This window comes from Bufo bufo, chromosome 3 (genome assembly GCF_905171765.1).
Source record: "Bufo bufo chromosome 3, aBufBuf1.1, whole genome shotgun sequence".
Taxonomy (NCBI): domain Eukaryota; kingdom Metazoa; phylum Chordata; class Amphibia; order Anura; family Bufonidae; genus Bufo; species Bufo bufo.
The window spans coordinates 579,080,457-579,099,554 of NC_053391.1; the positions used below are offsets into that span (position 1 = coordinate 579,080,457).

General features: G+C 41.9%; 1 protein-coding gene across 1 annotated transcript in view; it reads right to left on the bottom strand.

The window, feature by feature from the left end:
* Positions 1-19,098, bottom strand: part of B4GALNT1 (beta-1,4-N-acetyl-galactosaminyltransferase 1) — a 241,814-nt gene that overhangs the window by 72,894 nt on the left and 149,822 nt on the right. Inside the window, exons 4-6 of the mRNA XM_040425765.1 lie at positions 11,741-11,847; positions 4,515-4,555; positions 1,420-1,600 (exon numbers count right to left, since the gene is read on the bottom strand). Coding sequence (XP_040281699.1) covers positions 1,420-1,600; positions 4,515-4,555; positions 11,741-11,847 — 329 coding nt within the window. The remainder of the gene's footprint in view (positions 1-1,419; positions 1,601-4,514; positions 4,556-11,740; positions 11,848-19,098) is intronic.

A 19,098-nucleotide genomic window follows, 5' to 3' on the forward strand; every position in this document is an offset into this window, starting at 1 on the left:
AAGACGGATCAGTCATGACTCACAATGCAAGTCAATGGTGACGGACCTGTTTTCTCAGACGCAAAAGAAAACAGATCTGTCCCCCATTGACTTACAATGGTTTTAGAGACAGATCCGTCACGGATATGTTAAAGAAAATACAACTGGATGCAGGCGGTTGCATCATCATGACGGAAGAGTTTTTGCTGATCCATGATGGAGTAGCCTTACTTGTCATTTCATTATTGCCAATCCATTTTAAGTCATTGTTATATGTGTAATAATAAATGTTTATTGGTATATACGCCTTGAGTTTTTACCATAATTTTCATAATTGTAAATCTTACTTCCAGATATTGACTGCTTTAATGGGTAAAGCACTCAAAGCTGATGGAGTAACAATGTATTAAATACACAGCTCCCGACCTGGGAAATACCACATTTATTACATTTGCTATTAATTCCAGCATTAAGACTATTAATCCAGTTAATATTAATGGTTGCTTTCGGCTGCATTAAATGGATGTCTTTGTGAATAGTGCTAGCCGCATGATCCCAGCACAAGCACTTTCAAAACAATTCCCTGGACCCTAGTTCACACCTAAGGCTTTGATTTATTGTATTTTTATTTATTTATGAATCATTATTAAACAGTGTTTTTATTTACAAATTATTTTTTATTCTGATATATTGTATTTAGGACAGTTTTGGTATATACATATTATGTAGTCTACTGTAATATCTCCTGAGCACCAATTTAGTTATTTATATTAACCAAATGCAATTATGAATTCATCATGTCTAATCCCAAAACTTCACGTTTTTCCTAAGGGTGGCTTCACATGTGGCAGATTTTTTTGCAGAAATTTTTAGAATGAAAAGCAGTTCTAGTCGCATGGATTTCAGCAAGACCCATTCAGATGAATGCACTTGAGGTTCATTCACATAAAATTTCTGCAACGCAATCTGCTGCATATGAAGACACCCTGAGGCCCCTTTCACACAAGCAAGTTTTTCGCGTGGGTGCGATGCGTGAACTGAACGCATAGCACCCGCACTGAATCCGGACCCATTCATTTCAATGGTTCTGTGCACAGTTTTTTTTTCACGCGTCATTTCTACGTTGCGCGAGAATCTCAGCATGTTCTATATTCTTCGTTTTTCACGCTGCTCTAATCCCATAGAAGTGAATGGGGCTTCAGTGAAAAACGCATTGCATCCGGATGCATCCTGCAACACTGAACGCAAATTCAGACAAAACTGACTGAACTTGCTTGCGAAATGGTGCGAGTTTTACTGAACGCACAATGAACGCATCCTGAGCCAATCGGTATGGTTTGTGTGAGAGAGACCTAAAGGCCCGTCAGTGACCAGATAAATGTAATAGACGCTCATTTTACATATAGCTCCAAGTAATCTTGCCTAGTTAAAATTACTCACCGGTGTCCACAGTGTTTGGGTGGAATACAGTGTTGGTATAAGAAATTAACTGAAGCTGACGGTTCAGATTATCCAACAAGGGGCTTGATAACGAGATTTGTTTTTCTCCTGCGCCTTTTGTTGTGACACTGTCCACTTCTGCAGCTATGTTGAAGGTTCCCATGATGCATGACAAGCTCACCTGAGAGAAGAAATGCATTGAATATTGTCAGGTAGAGGTGAAGGTCGTATTTTTATTTTGTAGTCTTGACACAGTCAGCACATTGGATCTTAGCACCAGTCTAGGGTGATCTTGTTGAATTACAAAGAAACTTATATTTTTGAGGAGATGACCAGTGGCTGGGGATTGGAGTATCACACGTGGCTTGTGACCTAATGCCCTGTGGCTCACCACTGAAGCCTTGATTTATGGCACTAGCATTGACAATATCAAAGGGTATTCTCACCTCTGCCATTTATGACATTTCAGGCATGTAATGTAAACAGGTTCTTTTGCTTTGTATACAGGGTATTCTATCTTGTATAGAAGTCAAAGACGATCCAAGGACAAACCTGCTGACAGTGCCCTCAATCCCAAAAAACTGCATATTCTAGCAAAACCTGTCTTCCTGTAGGTCATGTTCTTCAGTGTTTAAGATTGCTTGCATTCTTAAAAGAAATTCTGGTAAAGGTCTCCCTCCGTGCAGATTTTAGAATATATAAAACTCCTGCTAGCACAGCAAGGGGCAGTAGGGTTTATGCACCAGTCAGTCTATGAAATCATTAAAGCATATTCTTCCTTTATGTGTCACTTGTGAAAGTTACATAGGCTGAAATAAAGGACAATCCAAATCTTGATCTGTTAGCAATGTAATGTAAAATTTAATGTATTATATTGATAGCCTATCCTCAGGATAGGTCATCAATATCAGATTGGTGGGGGGCCCCTCCGTTCAGCTGTTTGAAGAGAAAGCCGCATTGTGTTATCCTCGCTGCAGTCTTGACAGCGAGCAAGTGTAATCAGAATCCTGCCCTCCCCATTCACTTCAAATGGGACGGCTCCTTATTCAAGTGAATAGGACGGAGCTGTCCCATTGGAGAGCATAGCTCTATGGACAGCATAGCTCTAATTACACCTGTGCGCTGTCAGCGTTGCAGCGGCAAACAGTTCGTACAAGAACTGTGCTCTTCAAACAGGTTGGCAGGGGTGCCAGCAGTCAGCCCCCACTGATCTGATACTAATGACCTATCCTGATGATAGTTTATCACTATAACAAAAGCATACAAGCCCTTTTATAGTTAGCAAATGGTATAGAGGGTTATAATTCATCTACTGGATAAGCATTGGAGTGCTGCATAGTATCTTACTACCTCTTGGGCTAGGGCAGTGGTGGGGAACCCATGGCATGGGTGCCAGAGGCGGCACTCAGAGCCCTCTCTGTGGGCACCCGCACCCTGGAAAAAGTCTATGGTGTACCAATATGCCTTAGACTTTTCCTGCCATTCATCAGCTCATGGCGCACTATGAACAGCACAGGCAGCGCATTGAATGCAGGCAGGCTATTATAGCTAAATGATAAAGTACATGGATGATATACTATATTGGACTGTACTATTCGGGTTAAATTGCCGTGTTGGCACTTTGCGATCAATAAGTGGGTTTTGGGTTGCAGTTTGGGCACTCAGTCTCTAAATGGTTCACCATCACTGGGCTAGGGCATGCAATAGTGACTGCTCTAACTGTAAAAAAAAACCTTCCTATATAGATGTCTACATTGTCTTCCCTCTACATGTGATGAAGGTTTCCTTTGGGATGAAGAAATCCTGTGCCAGTTCTTTGTATTGACCAAATAAGTGTTTGTTCATGAACAAACCAAAATATTTTAGCATCTCAGAGGTTACTCTCATAACATAAAAAAAATAAAAAATTGTCCACTGCCCTTGAACCCTATCCAGCTCTCCTGTAGATTTTTATTTTTTTACACAATGTGGAGAGCAAAATTCAATACTAGATTAGAGATGTGGTCTTAGGCTGGGTTCACAGCAACCTTTAGTTCTCCGCTCTTCTGATCCACTGTGCTTATTTTGTATTTTTTTTTGCAGTTCCATCTGAGATCCGATATTTTAGATTAAAGGAAAAAGTCCTCCACGAAGGACTTCTTCCCTCGTCAAAAATAGCGGATCTCAGATGGAATTTACCAATCCAGAAGCAAAATAAGCACAACGGGTGCTTAAAACCCCCCAAAACAAACGGATCAGAAGAATGGAAAAAACTTAACGGTGATGTGAACTCAGACTCACAAGGGATTCATACTATAACACTGGGTCACAGGTTTTCAGCTCATTTTATACACCCCAAGATTTAATGCGCTTTTGCAGTTGCTACCTGACATTGAGCACTGCTGCTTAGCTTATTTGTCACCAGAATACCCAAGTCCTTCTCTTGTCTCTAATTTTATTCCATTTAGTAATGATTTCTGCAGCTTAGATGCATTTTACCCATTTTTTTAAATGGTTGTTCTCTGCTTTAGCAAAAATCATAGCATAACTTATTTATAGTTGACTTAATGAAAGATGAGAAGGAAAAAGGAAAAAAACAAAAACACACAAATTTGTAAACCCTATTTTATTGCACTTTGAGAGCAGCATAAACTGGATCACTTACTTTTCCAATCCATTTTCTTAAAATTTGGATTGATCAGCTCAAGCATGAGCCGAACACTGAAGGCCATTTAATACAATGTAGCCCTCAGGGAGTCCTCATTCATGAGCTCCTGACCCAGGAGCTCGTAAATATGAGGAGTCCCTGACGTGGGCAGTGTATAGTGAGAACTCAGCACTTGGCTCACACTGAAGCTGGTCAATGCAATTTTAATAAAATGACTTAGTCCAAGAAAGCTGCCCACCTTTTTTGCTCAGGGTAGCGGTCACCAATTTATGCTGCTCCCAGTCTATGCTGTTCTGAGGGCAGCCTAAAACTGGTAAAAGATTGCTTTTAAGGTTACTATTATATGGATCCAAGCAGAACTGGAGAATTGCCATGGCACACAGGCCCACAATCAACAGGTCATAATGACCAATACATAAATTTGCCAATGTGTGAATAGTAGGCTTACCTCATAATAGTTTTTCTTTTTGAGATCCAGCAAACTAAGTCCTACAAGAACAAAGGCAAATGTTAAAGATTTATGGTGACTTATTTCTTGGAGACATCTACCAAAATAGTTCCAATATTGTTTTTAGAGTTAGATATCACACATGGCTATCCAGCGAAGTTCAATGTACTCAACATGAGCTTGACCACTCAAAGACCGTGACAGACGTCTCTGGAGGCAATGAGTCATCAGGAAATGACCCAGTTTAAATCAACTTTTTAATACAGAAGCATTGCATTTTTCACTGTGGCCATTGAGCCTCATAATATGCTTCCTGTTTTGAAGAAAGTCATCTATCATTATGACAGGCAGGATTAGAAGCTAGATAACACTTGTTCTAAAACTGGAGGCATATAACACCAGATATACCAATGACAATAGGTGTTGGGGACAGCTCCCTTCCTACCTCATCACAGGTCAGGATACTCTCCCATAAAAGTCAGGGATCCCCAAGCTACAGATTCCTATGGTCCTTGCAAAGCAAATCTTTGAACTGCTGTGAGCTGGCAACACACCACACAAAAACAGTAGTAAAAAACAGTGCTGTGGAGTCGGAGTCAGGGCTATTTTTGGCTGGGGACGGAAAAAAAAAGGTACAGACCAGCTTAAAAACAAAAAACCTTGCTATCGTGTAATTAAATTTTACTTCCTTAGGAAGTTTAGAAATGTTAATAATAAATTTTGTTTATGTTCTATCAGGGCATCCATGAAGGAGGATATGGCTAAGACAATACTTTTTCTGAGGACAAGTTCATAGATTTCTTACTATTAAAAGCATAACAAAAGTTTTCCATTTATTGCATATTTACTTCGAGTAATTAAAATGGAAACTTGTCCCCTGACATGGCTACAGAAGCAGCAAGTCTATCCATACTTGTATTGTACTTGTCCAAGGCTGCAACCTTCTAAAAAAAAAAAGCTTTATTGTCACTGTGAAGTGTCAAAGAGGTACCAATGAGGCACTGAAGTGTCCCATCCTGCACGGTCTCTCTCCGCTCTGAGCCCTACTGAAAACCCGTGTATGTGCCCTCAGTGTCAGACACTACTCACTCTGGACCCGCTCTTACTGCGCACAGTCACTGAAAAGAAAGCTGCATCTGTCACTGATGGCGCACGCACAGGTTTTCAGCAGGGCTTAAAGAGCTCTATCAATCATGAACTTCGAGGATGGTGAGGGTGGTGTAGCAGAGCCAAGAGAGGTGTTGGGCCGGGGCACTTAAAGGGGTATTTCCATTTAAAATAAATAAGTCCGCCGGGTTCTCTCTGGTCTTTGTCCCGACCCAGGGACGCCAGGAGGTCGAGTGTTATGTAAACTATGGTTGCATCGGGTATTGAATTATCGATATTTTTGTACTGTATCGATTCGATACCGGGATTTGCCTTTTAACGATACTAGGCTAGGCTAGTAGAGAACATGGCATGCGCTGCTCTCAGCACACTTCAGTTCTCCTCAGCAGCACAGTGGAGAAGGAGTCTCTCCCTCCCCACTGTGCCGCTGCTACCAATGACAGGAGAGAGCGGAGAAGGAGGGGCTATGGCCACTGCACCACCAATGAAGATAGCTAACCCATGGTGCCGCACCTGAGGGGTTAACTGCAGAGGATCGCAGCGCCTTGTCATAGAGGTCGGGTTCCGGCTATGTGATACTGCAGCCAGCACCCGCCACCTGTATTTGTATTAATGGGTTAGCCATATTCATTGGTGGCACAGTGTGCCCCCCCCCCCAACATTAAAGTCATTGGAGGCAGTGGCTACAGGGTCCCCTCATTGGTGGCAGTTCCGATCGAAGCCCCAGCAGTGTAATCTTGGGGCTCCGATCAGTTACCATGGCAGCCAGGACGCTACTGAATCCCTGGCTGCCATGGTAAGCTCCCTGCTGCTGTGTGCACAAAGCACAGGGCAGCAGGGACAGTGTACGATCCTATTCACCCTAATAAATAAACATAACTTATTGCCACAGCCGAAAAGTCCATACTATTAAAACATAATATATCTCCGATGCGGTGAATGCAGTAACAGGGGGGAAAGGGGGGGGAACTGCGCGATTCGCTATTTTTTAGTTACCTTGTCCCCCCAAAAATAGGATAAGACTGTTCTATTATTGGCCGGACGTTCCATAAAATGCGGAATGCACGTGGCTTTTTTGGGGTTTTACTTTTTGCCGCTCTTTTACCTTTATTTGGCCTGCAAAATTGGACAAAAAGATTGTCAATTCTCTAATCCGCCTGTAGAAACCTTAGGACTGCTCATCTGATATCTAAGGTAGATAAAAAATAGACTCTTGATTAGTTTTTGGGGTTGGCACAAAATGGAGGCTACTACTATATCTTGCGATCTATGAAAAAGGTAGAAACAACTTTTGGCAAAAAACTGGGATCTAACTTAAACACAAACTTGTCCTGAAAAATACTAAGGAAAGGATCCTGAATAGACAAGGCCTGGAGTTTACAGACTTGTCTCACTGATGTTATAGCTACCAGAAAAATGGTCTTTAGAGTGAGCCATTTTATGGAAATAGATTCTAAGGGGGTCAAAGGTGCCGAAAGTTAATCCTGACAAAACCCTGTGTTAAGGTTCCAATGGGCTACCATATTCCTGATTGTTAGTCTAAGTGTGTCTGCTGTTTTCTGTAACCTGGCTATCCAGGGAAACTACCAGACTAGTATTGTATAAAGCCCCCAATGCTGAAACATGAACCCTAAGGGTATTAGGAGAAAGCCCCAGATCTAATCCGTCCTGAAGAAAATCTAGGATCGCCGATATGTTGGGCCTAAACTGATCAAAAGAATCTCCACACCAAGAGGCGAATTTCCTCAAGACTTTAAAATACTCCTCATTTGTATTCTGCTTCCTGCTAAGGAGTAAGGTGTAAACCACCACTTCGATAATCCCAATTTTAAGAGGATGGATTCTTCATAATCCAGGCCGAGATCTTTAGGATTTTTAAATTTGGGTGGAGAATGGGACCCTGATAAACAGATCCGATCTCAGATGTAGGAGAAGGGGGGCTTCTAGGCTGAGCGACTTTAGTAGTGCAAACTAGCTCCTCTTGGGCCAGAAGGTAGCTACAAAAATCAAGGTACATCTTTCTCTCTGAAACTTCTGAAGGACCTTGGTAATTAGGGGAATAGGCGGGAATGTGTAAACTAGGAGAGATGTCCAGTCCTGATTGAAGGAATCCACCACAGTTGGGAAAGGTCTCTGGTTGAGGAAAAAAAAATAATTTTGTTTGATAAACTTTAAAGCAGATGGCGTCTCGTCCCTCCCTGATGCTGAATGAAGGACACGGTTGTTGAATTGTCCGAATAAATTAGAACATGACGGTCTATCGATAAATATGATTTCTTTCAGAACTTCCCAAATTGCTTGTAGTTCTCTGAAGTTTGAGGATTGTTGTATTATGAGGTGTGGCCATTTGCCCCGATAGGTTTCCTTTTGAACAACAGCCCCCCAACCCTGAAGACTGGCGTCTGTCGTGATTACGAGGGGTCATTCCTGGTTCCAATATACTCCCTTCTTTAGGTTGCTGACTATAAGCCACCATCTTGGTGTTTTTTACATTTCCGTCTGGAAAAATCTGTTTGTCTAGGGTCACTTGTGACCTGTTCCACCTGGATATAATGAGTTTCTGAAGAGGTCTTGAATGAAATTGAGCCCAAGCTACCGCCGGGATACATGATGAGACCTCCTAGAATCTTCATTGCTGCCCTGATAGAGCAAAATCTCTTCTTTTTGACCTGGTTTAGCAATTTACTATTCTGAGAGGAATAAGAAGGAATGATCTCTGAGAAACGGAATCCAAAGATATCCCTAGAAACGTTTTCCGGCTGCTTGGGGATAGGTTCGATTTCTCCCAATTCATAATCCACCCTAGCGATTTGAGGTGGTTTAGAACCATCTGTAAATTGTTTTGTAATAGAACCATCTGTAAATTGTCCGCTATGATCACTAAAAGAGATAGTTCAGATACAGGATGACACCGATTGCTTCTCGTCTTAGTGCTGCTACCACCTCCGCCATGATCTTGGTAAAGATTCTTGGCGCTAAGGAAATTCCAAAAGGGAGACATACGAAATTGATATTGTTGAATGTAACCCTTCGTCTAGATTGCAAATCTTAGGAATTTCCTTGTTGTTGTGTATCGGGATATGGTAATAAGCATCCCTCAAATCGATTGAGGCCATTACCGCTCTCCTTTATATTAATTTTACTGCTGTTCTTAAATTTTCCATCTTGAACGTCTGATAACATGCTTGTTCAAGGGTTTTAGATTTATTATAATTCTGGATTTCCCACTTTTTTTTTTATTAAGAAAAGGCGAGAGTTTCGGGACAGGTTCTATTGCTCCTAATTTTAGTAAATCTTCTATGCCGATTTTTAAAGGTACCCTGCTGAGCGGGAGGAAGAGTGGTAAACTTTTCTGGAGGGGAAGATTCTAACTATATGGTAACCCGGTCTTATGATGTTGAGAATCCACAAATTTTATGTTACTTGCTCCTAAAGTGCTTAAAAAAAGAGCAGAGTCTTCCCCCTACCTGTATGGAGTCATTGTTTCAGATTAGAGGAGGAGGTTTCCCCTCAGTAGTGTTGAGAAGGAAAATTCTTCTGCTTTTGCATAACTCCACCTCCCCCATTTCCCCCCCATCTTTCCTTTGCTCTAATTGGCACTGACGGCCATGAAAAGTCTGTTTTTTTTATTTCTCTCTTCTGGAAACCCTTTCTTCCTGTCAGTGGTGTTTTCCAAGATCTTGTATAGATCTTGACCAAAAACATATTGGTCATGAGAGGGAAGGGAAATTAGCTTTTTTTTTTATGTAATAACCCCAGCCCAAGCCTTGAGGCAAAACTGCAGTGCGTGCTTAAAGTTTTATGGATTCTGCCACAGCATCTGCTAAGAAGCTAGTTGCCATTTTTAGTAATGAAATGCTCTCCAGAATCTGATCTCTCTGCGTTTTATTGATTAGATGCTCTAGCCACAGATTAAGGGTTCTAGCTACACAAGTAGAAGCCACCCCAGGCTTAAGAGCTGCCGTAGCCTCCCAGGTCTTTCTTAGTAGGCTCTCTGCCTTCCTATCCATGGGGTCTTTAAGTCGCACTGAATCTTCAAATGGCAGGGCGGTATGTTTTGCTACCTTTGCCACAGGTGCGTCCACTCTGTGAATGGATTCCCAATCGGCGCAATCCTCATCATTAAAAAGGATAGTGCCTCTTGATACCCCTAGGAATTTAAGATCCTTTATCTGGCTTTCCCCAATCTGACTTGATTAACTTTGGAATATTATTTGGAACTGGGAACACAGATTTTCTTTTTTCCCCCAGCCCCCCAAATATCTCTTCCTACACCAATTTAGGCTTTTTAGGCACCTCCATCTGTATTGTGGCTCTAATAGCTTTTTAGGAGCTCAATGTCATCCGTATTAAATAAGAAACATTTATATTAATTATTTTCTTCAGAAGATGCATATGTTTATTCATAAGTTTCAAAGTCTGAGCCTTCCAAAATAGCCGAATCGAAGTCAAAACACCGGGAGGGGGGGGCAAGGGGTATAAGGGTGATGCACCATGTGCCTTATACCAGTCTACTCAACTCCTGGATATGTTGCAGGCTCGGCTCTAGAGCCCAGCGTGATGGGGGCACTCAACTGTAAATGCTCCGGGGGGGGGGGGGGAATTTAAACCTCTATTTTTTCTGTCCTATCAGAGGAAGTCAGCCTTAGGATGTGGTGTCATGCAGAAGACTAGGGAAAAAGCATTTTTTACATAATTCCAGCCATTGAGACGTACAGTAGAGGTCTATATAGTCTCATTGCCTTCATCCCTATTCAGCCATGTCACCAGTGTATTTTCTAGGCGGCACTCTTCAAGTTATTTGCTCATTTTGTAGTTTGTTCAGAAATTGTATTCCAACAAATTGCCTTTATGTTCTATCTAAGCAGCCTGATTATTGATATAATGGTGAGAAAAAGCTGGATATTACCATTTTACTACAGGTAATTTATTATTACTAAATATTGGCCCTTTATGAAGGAGTCGGACCTTTGGTATACCAACTCCACAGCCCTGGGAAAAACTGTATAAGGGCTTCTGGTTAGCATTGAGCGAAATAGAGCTTCAGATCATAGACCCGAAGTTGATTAGTTAAAAATCTTTGCTTGTAATGCTGTTTCTGTACAGCATTTACAATGTATTTGCTCCGTGTAACTTCATCTCATCCAAAGTTGTGCGAGACTTTGGTAAACGACTTCGATATTCCCATCTGTGGATTTAAAATAGGAATCCGAAGTACCTTGGTACCGAAGTCTCGCGCAACTTTGGACGAGACAAAGTTTTCCCTACACGGAGCAAATACATGGCAAATGCTGAAAGGAAGAAGCATTAAAAATAAAGTTTAACAAAATCGACTGGATCCATGATCAGAAGCGCAACTCGCTCAACCCTACTTCTGGTTTTTAAAAGAGACAGTGGTACCATAGACATCGGTATGGTTGTGGCCTTTACTGTGGTTTTAATGCGGATCTATTTACCACTAAAGTTACTAGGGAACCTTCATCAAAGATTGTTAAATAAAAGTTTAATAACCTACAGCAAAAGGGCATGCTATAGGTTTAATAACGCACACCAGGGCCTAACAATACAATATTGAAACAGATGCACATGAAAATGGACAACGGAGAACACACTATGGAACAATAAAAAAAAAAAAATTCATATTGTACATCTGCATTTGATCCATACCTTCATATGCAAGGACAAATGAGCCTGTGCAGTGATAACACAATCTGCACAATTTAACAAATTCTCACTGCCCAGCAAAGGATTAATTACATGATAATTCACATAGGATCAATGTTCGCCTCTGAGAAGAGTGGTGTCATTAGGTGTGTCTGGAGTATTCAGTCAATAAATGCAATGTCTGTTCTCTAGGGTGAGTAAAGATAAAATAATCCATGGCTAGATATGCTGGAAGACTATGTGGTAAACACAAGATGAAAACCAGACAGACAGGATCTATTCACATGGGGTAGAGATGTCTGCAACTCTTGAATAGAGACTTACTGTACAGAAAGTGCTAATCGCCGAACCAACTTAATTCAGATGGAACGGAGTTCTGGCTGCAGAAATTTTTGCACAAAATCCTCTGGGTGTGAATATTCAGTAATAAACAGAATAAAAGAACAGTCACACACCTGGAATGAGTATTGTGTTCAGAGGACGGACTTCCACACCCTGAACAGGGTACTGCAATGGAGAATTAGCTTCTGCAATAATAATCTTGTCTGCTGGACTAAAGGATCTGAAAAATAGAAGTCAAAATAGAAAAAAAGTCAGGTTTAGATACAATCTTTTTGTAAGGCTACTTTCACACTCGCGTTTTGGCTTTCCGTTTGGGAGATCCGTCAAGGGCTCTCACAAGCGGTCCAAAACAGATTAGTTTTGCCCTAATGCATTCTGAATGGAAAAAAGGATCCGCTCAGAATGCTTCAGCATGCCTCCGATCAGTCTCCATTCCGCTCTGGAGGTGGACACCAAAACGTTGCCTCCGCTTGACGAAACTGAGCCAAACGGATGAGTCCTGGCACATAATTTAAGTCAATGGGGACGGATCCGTCTTCTGACAATAGAAAACAAATCCGTCTCCCATTGACTTTCAATGGAGTTCAGGACGGATCCGTCTTGGCAATGTTACAAATAATACAAACAGATCTGTTCACGACAGATGCATGCGGTTGTATTATTGTAATATTGTAACAAATCAGTTTTTGCAGATCTATGACGAATCCGCCGAAAACGTGAGTGCGAAAGTAATGTAATGTCAAATAAAAGTAACAAAAAGACAAACTACACAAAAAAAATAATAATAATTATAATATATATATATATTAGTTAAAAAGTTTAATTTGGCTTCACACCAACTAGGGTGCGCTGTGTGTGAACACCAGGAAAATGCATGAAGAAGTTATAGCCAAATACAAGTCAAAGGCTGTCCTTTAGGCATACTTTTCAGCCAGTACAGATGCAGATAGACTGCGCTTTTCAATACAACCGTAATCAGTAAAAGACATACAGGTACGCCATGGACTCAAGCACACAGCTGTAGTACAGTTCCACGCTGTATATGGCCCCTATACAGACATACAACAGGTCAGTAAAAATAGGCAACTTTCCTGTGACCGTAAAAAAAAAAAAAAAAAAAAAAAAAAAAAAAGTCTTGTGGTACTTAACTAGGTTATTTTGGTGGTAATTATTTTACAGCACACAGTAAATGCTGGTAATGCGTTCTTATCAGTTTACTGAGATAGACATGTATTACTTATAATCTTTATCACTATGATTTTCCAACTTGTCCGTAAAAAATGTTGGTGGTCTGTGATTTTGGGATGAAGCGGTCAAGAAAAAAAAATTGGTTGGCAACCCTGCATACAAGACACAAGGGCTCTGCCGTGAGCCTCTCATACGGCATACATATTAGGACATCGTCAGACATCATCCACAACTCCATCCTCAGTCAGGCAAAACTCCATCCTCCCTCAGACATAAGCCAAAACGCCGTCCTTTTATTTTCATTTTGGGAAAAGGGGGGTGATCTGAATGTTTTTTTTTTTTTTACACTTTTTTATAGTTCTCAGGTTACACACACATCTCTGTAACAGTAGACAGCTCTGCTACATGCGGTTACACACACTGCTCTATATACACAGCTCTGCTACATGCAGGTTACACACACACACACACACACACACATCTCTGTAACACAGTACTGCGTACACAGCACTGCTACCTGCAGGTGGCACATACATCTGTGTAACAGTACACAGCTCTGCTACATGCAGGTTACACATACAGCTCTGCTACACAGTACACAGCTCTGCTACATGCAGGTTACGTACACAGCTCTGCTACCTGCAGGTTACACATACAGCTCTGCTACACAGTACACAGCTCTGCTACATGCAGGTTACACACACAGCTCTGCTACATGCAGGTTACACACACAGCTCTGCTACATGCAGGTTACACATACAGCTCTGCTACATGCAGGTTACACACACATCTCTAGTACACATCTCTATTTGATGGCTACAGTTCTGTACACTCCCAGCTGCTGTGCACATCTGACCCCTCCCACACATGCAACTTGTCACATGGTCATGACGTCATCACAGGTCCTTTGCCTCTCCAGCAGCTAGCAGCTCCGTCAGGTGAAGAGTGTGTGTGTAGTAGGGCGTATTTTGAGTTAGGCTCCATTCACACGTCCGCAAAATGTGTCCGCATCCTTTCCGCAATTTTGCGGAAAGGGTGCGGACCCATTCATTCTCTATGGGGACGGAATGTGCTGTCCGCATCCACATTTGCGGATCCGCACTTCCGCATCCGTGCTTCCGTTTCCGCAAAAAAATAGAACATGTCCTATTCTTGTCCGCAATTGCGGACAAGAACAGGCATATTCTATTATGTTGGCAATGTGCGGTCCGCAAAATGCGGAACACACATTGCCGCTTTCCGTGTTTTGCGGATCCGTGTCTCCGTGTATCCGCAAAACACATTGCGGACGTGTGAATGCAGCCTTAGGGAGGACAGAGTTTTGGCTGATGTCTGAGGTCTGATTGAGTTTTGGATAAGGGAGGATGGAGTTTTGCCTGAGTTGAGGATGGAGTTGTGGATGAGGTCTGACGATGTCCTAATATGTATGCCGTACTCTCATTATGGTGTAATGTAAAGCCATTTCTGAAGATCGCAATGGTAAAATGTATTGATGCAGTTAAAACTTTGGTTAAATAATAAAGAGTTAACAAACTATAGCTAGAAAGCCCAGATGACTGAGCCACATTTGGATTTTCAAGCACAGATTTGCTCAAAATTTGATCATTTGCACATTTTTGCAGCGGAATTCACCATTTCCATTGGAGACTGAAATTTGCAGGGTTAATCTGTATAAGGAAAAATGTGGGGGATTGGGTCAGCACAACCTGTATGTAGGTGCACATCACTATGGCGAAATACATATACAAACGGAAAATGCAAATGTGATCGCACTCTACATCCAGCATTCTGCCCTGCCTCCATGCTGGATGAGACATTGGTGTACATTTTGGCCAAAGCGTAATAAGCCACTCACCACGTCAAGGTCGCCTCATTTGACCTGCATTCCCTGGACTTTGTGTGGCTGTCATGGCCCATAAACAGGTAGGAACTAGTGTTAGGGACCACTCAAATGAGGCGACCTTGACGTGGTGAGTGGCTTATTACGCTTTGGCCAAAATGTACACCAATGTCTCATCCAGCATGGAGGCAGGGCAGAATGCTGGATGTAGAGTGCGATCACATTTGCATTTTCCGTTTGTAATCTGTATAAATCTGTAATATACACGACATGCTGTGGATTAAAACACTCCCTACAATCTACCAAGAATTGTATCTTCTATTCCATTCTAAAAAGGTATGTTTTGCAAATGCTAATTTTTAGTCAAGTCGCACATAAAATTCTGTAACAAGCCCGTATGCTCAATGCATCAATGCCTAATACCCACCTCTAAAACCGCTCAGAATGGCACTATACACCAGCCATTTGTGCTGGTGACGTCACCTGCTAGGCGGAAGCACTGGTGTGAAGCAAAGTACCTTACTGGCTCACAACAAACAGAGTTTGCCCTGCACAATGCAGCGCAAAGCAAGGAGAGCAGCGGAGCAAAGAAATGCTCCGATGCTCCACCTGTACATGGTAAAAGTCAAGGGGATCTTATATCTGCGATCAGCCCTGAACCCGGAAAACCCCTTTAAAGGGCTTGTACAAGACTAGACAAACATGGCTTCTCAAAACCTTCTCCACAAGCTGTATGTGGAAATGCAACTCTGCTCTTTCACCGAGCTGCAATGCCAGTGTGGACATGGACAAGTGTGGGGCAGTTTCAGGAAGAAGTCAGCCATGTTTAACCAACCCTGTGCCACTCTTAAAACCAATCGACTTTTATTAGCAAAACAAAGTACACTGATAAGAAAGTTTTACCTTTGTGGTCTCAGGTCATTATGCCTAGCAGATGCCAAGTTCACCAATCTAGCAATGATTAACAGTTCTTTAACCCGGGCTGACACATTGGAGTAGAGGGAATGTCACAAGGTCTATAAGGAGAGGCAATTTAGGACAAAGTTCTTCATTTAGCAATCATTAACTCCCGCTGAAAAGCAGAAAACTGGCAAAGTGGTTAGTACTGGTGCTTTGCTGTGCCAGGGTCCCAGGTTCCAATCTGACCAGGAAATACATCTGCATGGAGTTTGTTATTTATGTGGGTTTCCTCCTTGAACTCCGGTTTCCTCCCACACTACAAAAATAAGTGAATTGGCTTCCTACAAAATTGCCCCTTGTGTGTTGGTGTTGAGCACCTACATGGCAGCCATAGACTTTCCGGGGAGTTGCCACAGCACGATTCCTGCACTTTGAGTCCCTGTGAGAAAAGCGAAATACAAATAATTTTCATTGTAAGGGGTCTTTTTTTTTTGCACGTTAAGTCTTTTTAAGTGCTAGAGAGATCAAGTTTTAATTTGTAAAAATATTTATTTGATAAAATTTCCTGTTGTCTAAAGTTTGGGGGCATCTTACAGTCAGGTACATTTTATAGTCCAAAAAATACAGTAATCTGTATTTGAGGAAAAAAGGGTAAGGGGGACATGATCAAAACCTTTAAATATATGTTATATAAATAAGGTTCAGGAGGGAAATGGTTTTTAATAAAAGCACAAGATCAAGGGGGTGAAATCGAAACTTAGTTGGGGAGAAGACCACAACCAACATCAGGAAATATTACGCCAAAATTTGAGGCTTGGAACAAACTCATCAGATGTGGTTGGGAAGTCTAAGGTAAAGGGAATTTAATTCAATGAGTTTCCACAAACTTTTGATATGTCAGACATATTCATTGGTGGGGGTCTGAGTGCTGAGCACTGCACTTATCACTAGAACAAGAAAAGAAAGGGGGAGGCTAAGAAAGGTATGCGAGTAGACTCACGTCGCCGAGCTCCTCTGTGCCATTAGCCAGTTTATCCTGAAAACCTGCGGATATTGAGCTACCACAGTGCCGAACGTGCCCCTTACATACAGTGTTCAGCGGGACCGACAGCTCCTAACCACGACGAAGAAAGAAATCCAAGATGGTGCCGGAGCGACAACTCCGGGGCACCAGAAGTGCAACGTGAGGCTGCAGCGAAACTGGAGAAATATGCCCGAACATCTTCTGCCCTATCTGGAAGGGGAGCACAAAAAAAAGCAAGTACATACAGAACATGTGTTAACTATGGAGTCCGATACTGAAGGAGACTGGGCTGAAGGGGTGCACACTGATAGACCTAATAGATATCACGTCCTACAAATAGATGACAAGGATATAGATTTGGGGGCACAAGAATCAGATTCAGATGAACTGACCCTAAAAGATTACCATTGTCCGTCAGGATTCGAAAATGTTGGCAGAACGTACAACAGCCCTAGAGGGCCGAATGGGAGATGTGGAAGATGTCATATGGTCAATAAAAAGATTTAAAGGAATATACTCAGCAGATGGATGGGATTGCAGCTAAACAAGATGACTTAGAAAACCGGTCCCGCCGAAATAACGTTAGACTGGTGGGGGTGCCCGAGAAAACAGAAGGGGCGAATCCTAAGAAATTTTTTGAATTATGGCTTAAAAAAATAAAAATAATTGGAACAGAGGTGTTGACTCCGCTTTTTCGCTGTCGAACAGGCCCATTACCGGTACACCGGGTGCACCTCCAAGACCCGTATTGATGAAAATACTGCACTACAGAGATCGGGACATTATCTTGAGGAAAGCTAGAGAAATGCCTGACCTTACCATTAACGGACACAATGTGTCACTCTTCCCTGACTACTCCCAGGAAATACACAAAAGAGCAAGATTCCTGGACATTAAACGACGCTTGAGGTCACTAAATGCATCGTACTCTATGATATATCCAGTTAAACTGAGAATAGTCGCATTGGGGAACACTACCTTTGAGGATCCGAAAGAAGCGACGAGATGGATAGATCGTCATGACCGACAATTAGCAGAGGAAAGAAACTAAAAGACCTACAGTAATAAGAACTATACCCAAGCACAAGTAACAAGTCTGCTCATAGTGCGGCTGTATGCATGTTTGTGAGAATGACTAGATCAAGTGCATGGTACAGCATGACAGGCAAAATGGGTTGGTTCTATAAGATAAGAATGAGAGATATATGAATAGCAGCCTAAAGGTTATACAATTTGGCAGTCTACAGTATAGACTGTCTGAAAGAGGTGCAGAGGGCTAGGATGTGTTTTGTTTACAAGTTAAGAGTTAAAGGGTTATATAGTACAGTTATTTGCCTTAGCAGCGCCACCCTGTGATTTGGTGGTGGAACTAACCAAAAGCAGTCAACCTCAGTGGCGGGTACTATCTTGTCCCACGGACCTGTAATAAAGGTGTTTTAGTGGGGACCTGCTGGGGAGGCCGAAGTTTTGAAAAATTGCCTTTCTAGAGGCAAAAAGTTTGAGGGGTGTTGTATTCTGTATTGCGGGAATTGCAACCATGTTATTTGAAGTTAGGAGGGAAAGCGGTCAGAACCATTACTGTGCACTGAGGATATGCCTTTTTCAGGTCGTTGTCCCTGGACAGGACCAGAAAATCATATACTGCATCAAATTTATGCATGGCGGGGATGATTAGGTTTTTGAGCTGGAACGTTAGGGGAGTAAAAGAAACCAATAAAAGAAGGGCCATATTGGATAGTATAAAATATCAACCTGTAATATGTTTCCTACAAGAGACGCATTTAATGCCGGACCAAACCCAATTACCTAATCCTCAATGGGCGGGGCATTGTTTTCATGCCACTTATTCTACATATGCGAGAGGAGTGAGTATCCTTATTCATAGGAATATAGCATTTACATGTCTATCCAGAAGATAGATTCAGAGGGGATGTATTTTCCTACAGTGTAAAATCTACACAACCTAATAATAATAAATAATGCCACCGCCATATTCGCCGCTGGTGCTTGGGAGTGTTCTGGCTTTTGTAGCTTCCAGACATTCCAGTAATAATATTGGGAGATTTCAATAATTGATAGGATCTAGCTAGATCGGATGAGTATGGGTCAGCAACAAACGGCAAGTGAAATCACCTCATTTGGGAGATTAATACAAGAAGCACTCCTGCTAGATTACTGGAGATTGAAGAACCCACAGACAAAACAATACTCCTGTTATTAGAGTACATACAACTCCCTATCCAGGATAGATTTAATCCTAGGTAATGCCGCCATGGGACAAATGCTTCAAGAAATACATTAATTGCCCCACAAATTATCGGACCATTATCCGGTATTGGCGGTAGCCAATTTTTTGCCTCCCAAGTTACAAGGCAGTAGGATCTGGAAATTTAATACATACTGGTTACACATACGGTACTGCTAGATGTTGGTGGAATACGAGATACGCTAAAAGAATTCTTTGAATGTAACTAACCTTCAGCTTCCAAACTAGTGGTTTTGGAAACTATGAAAGCCTT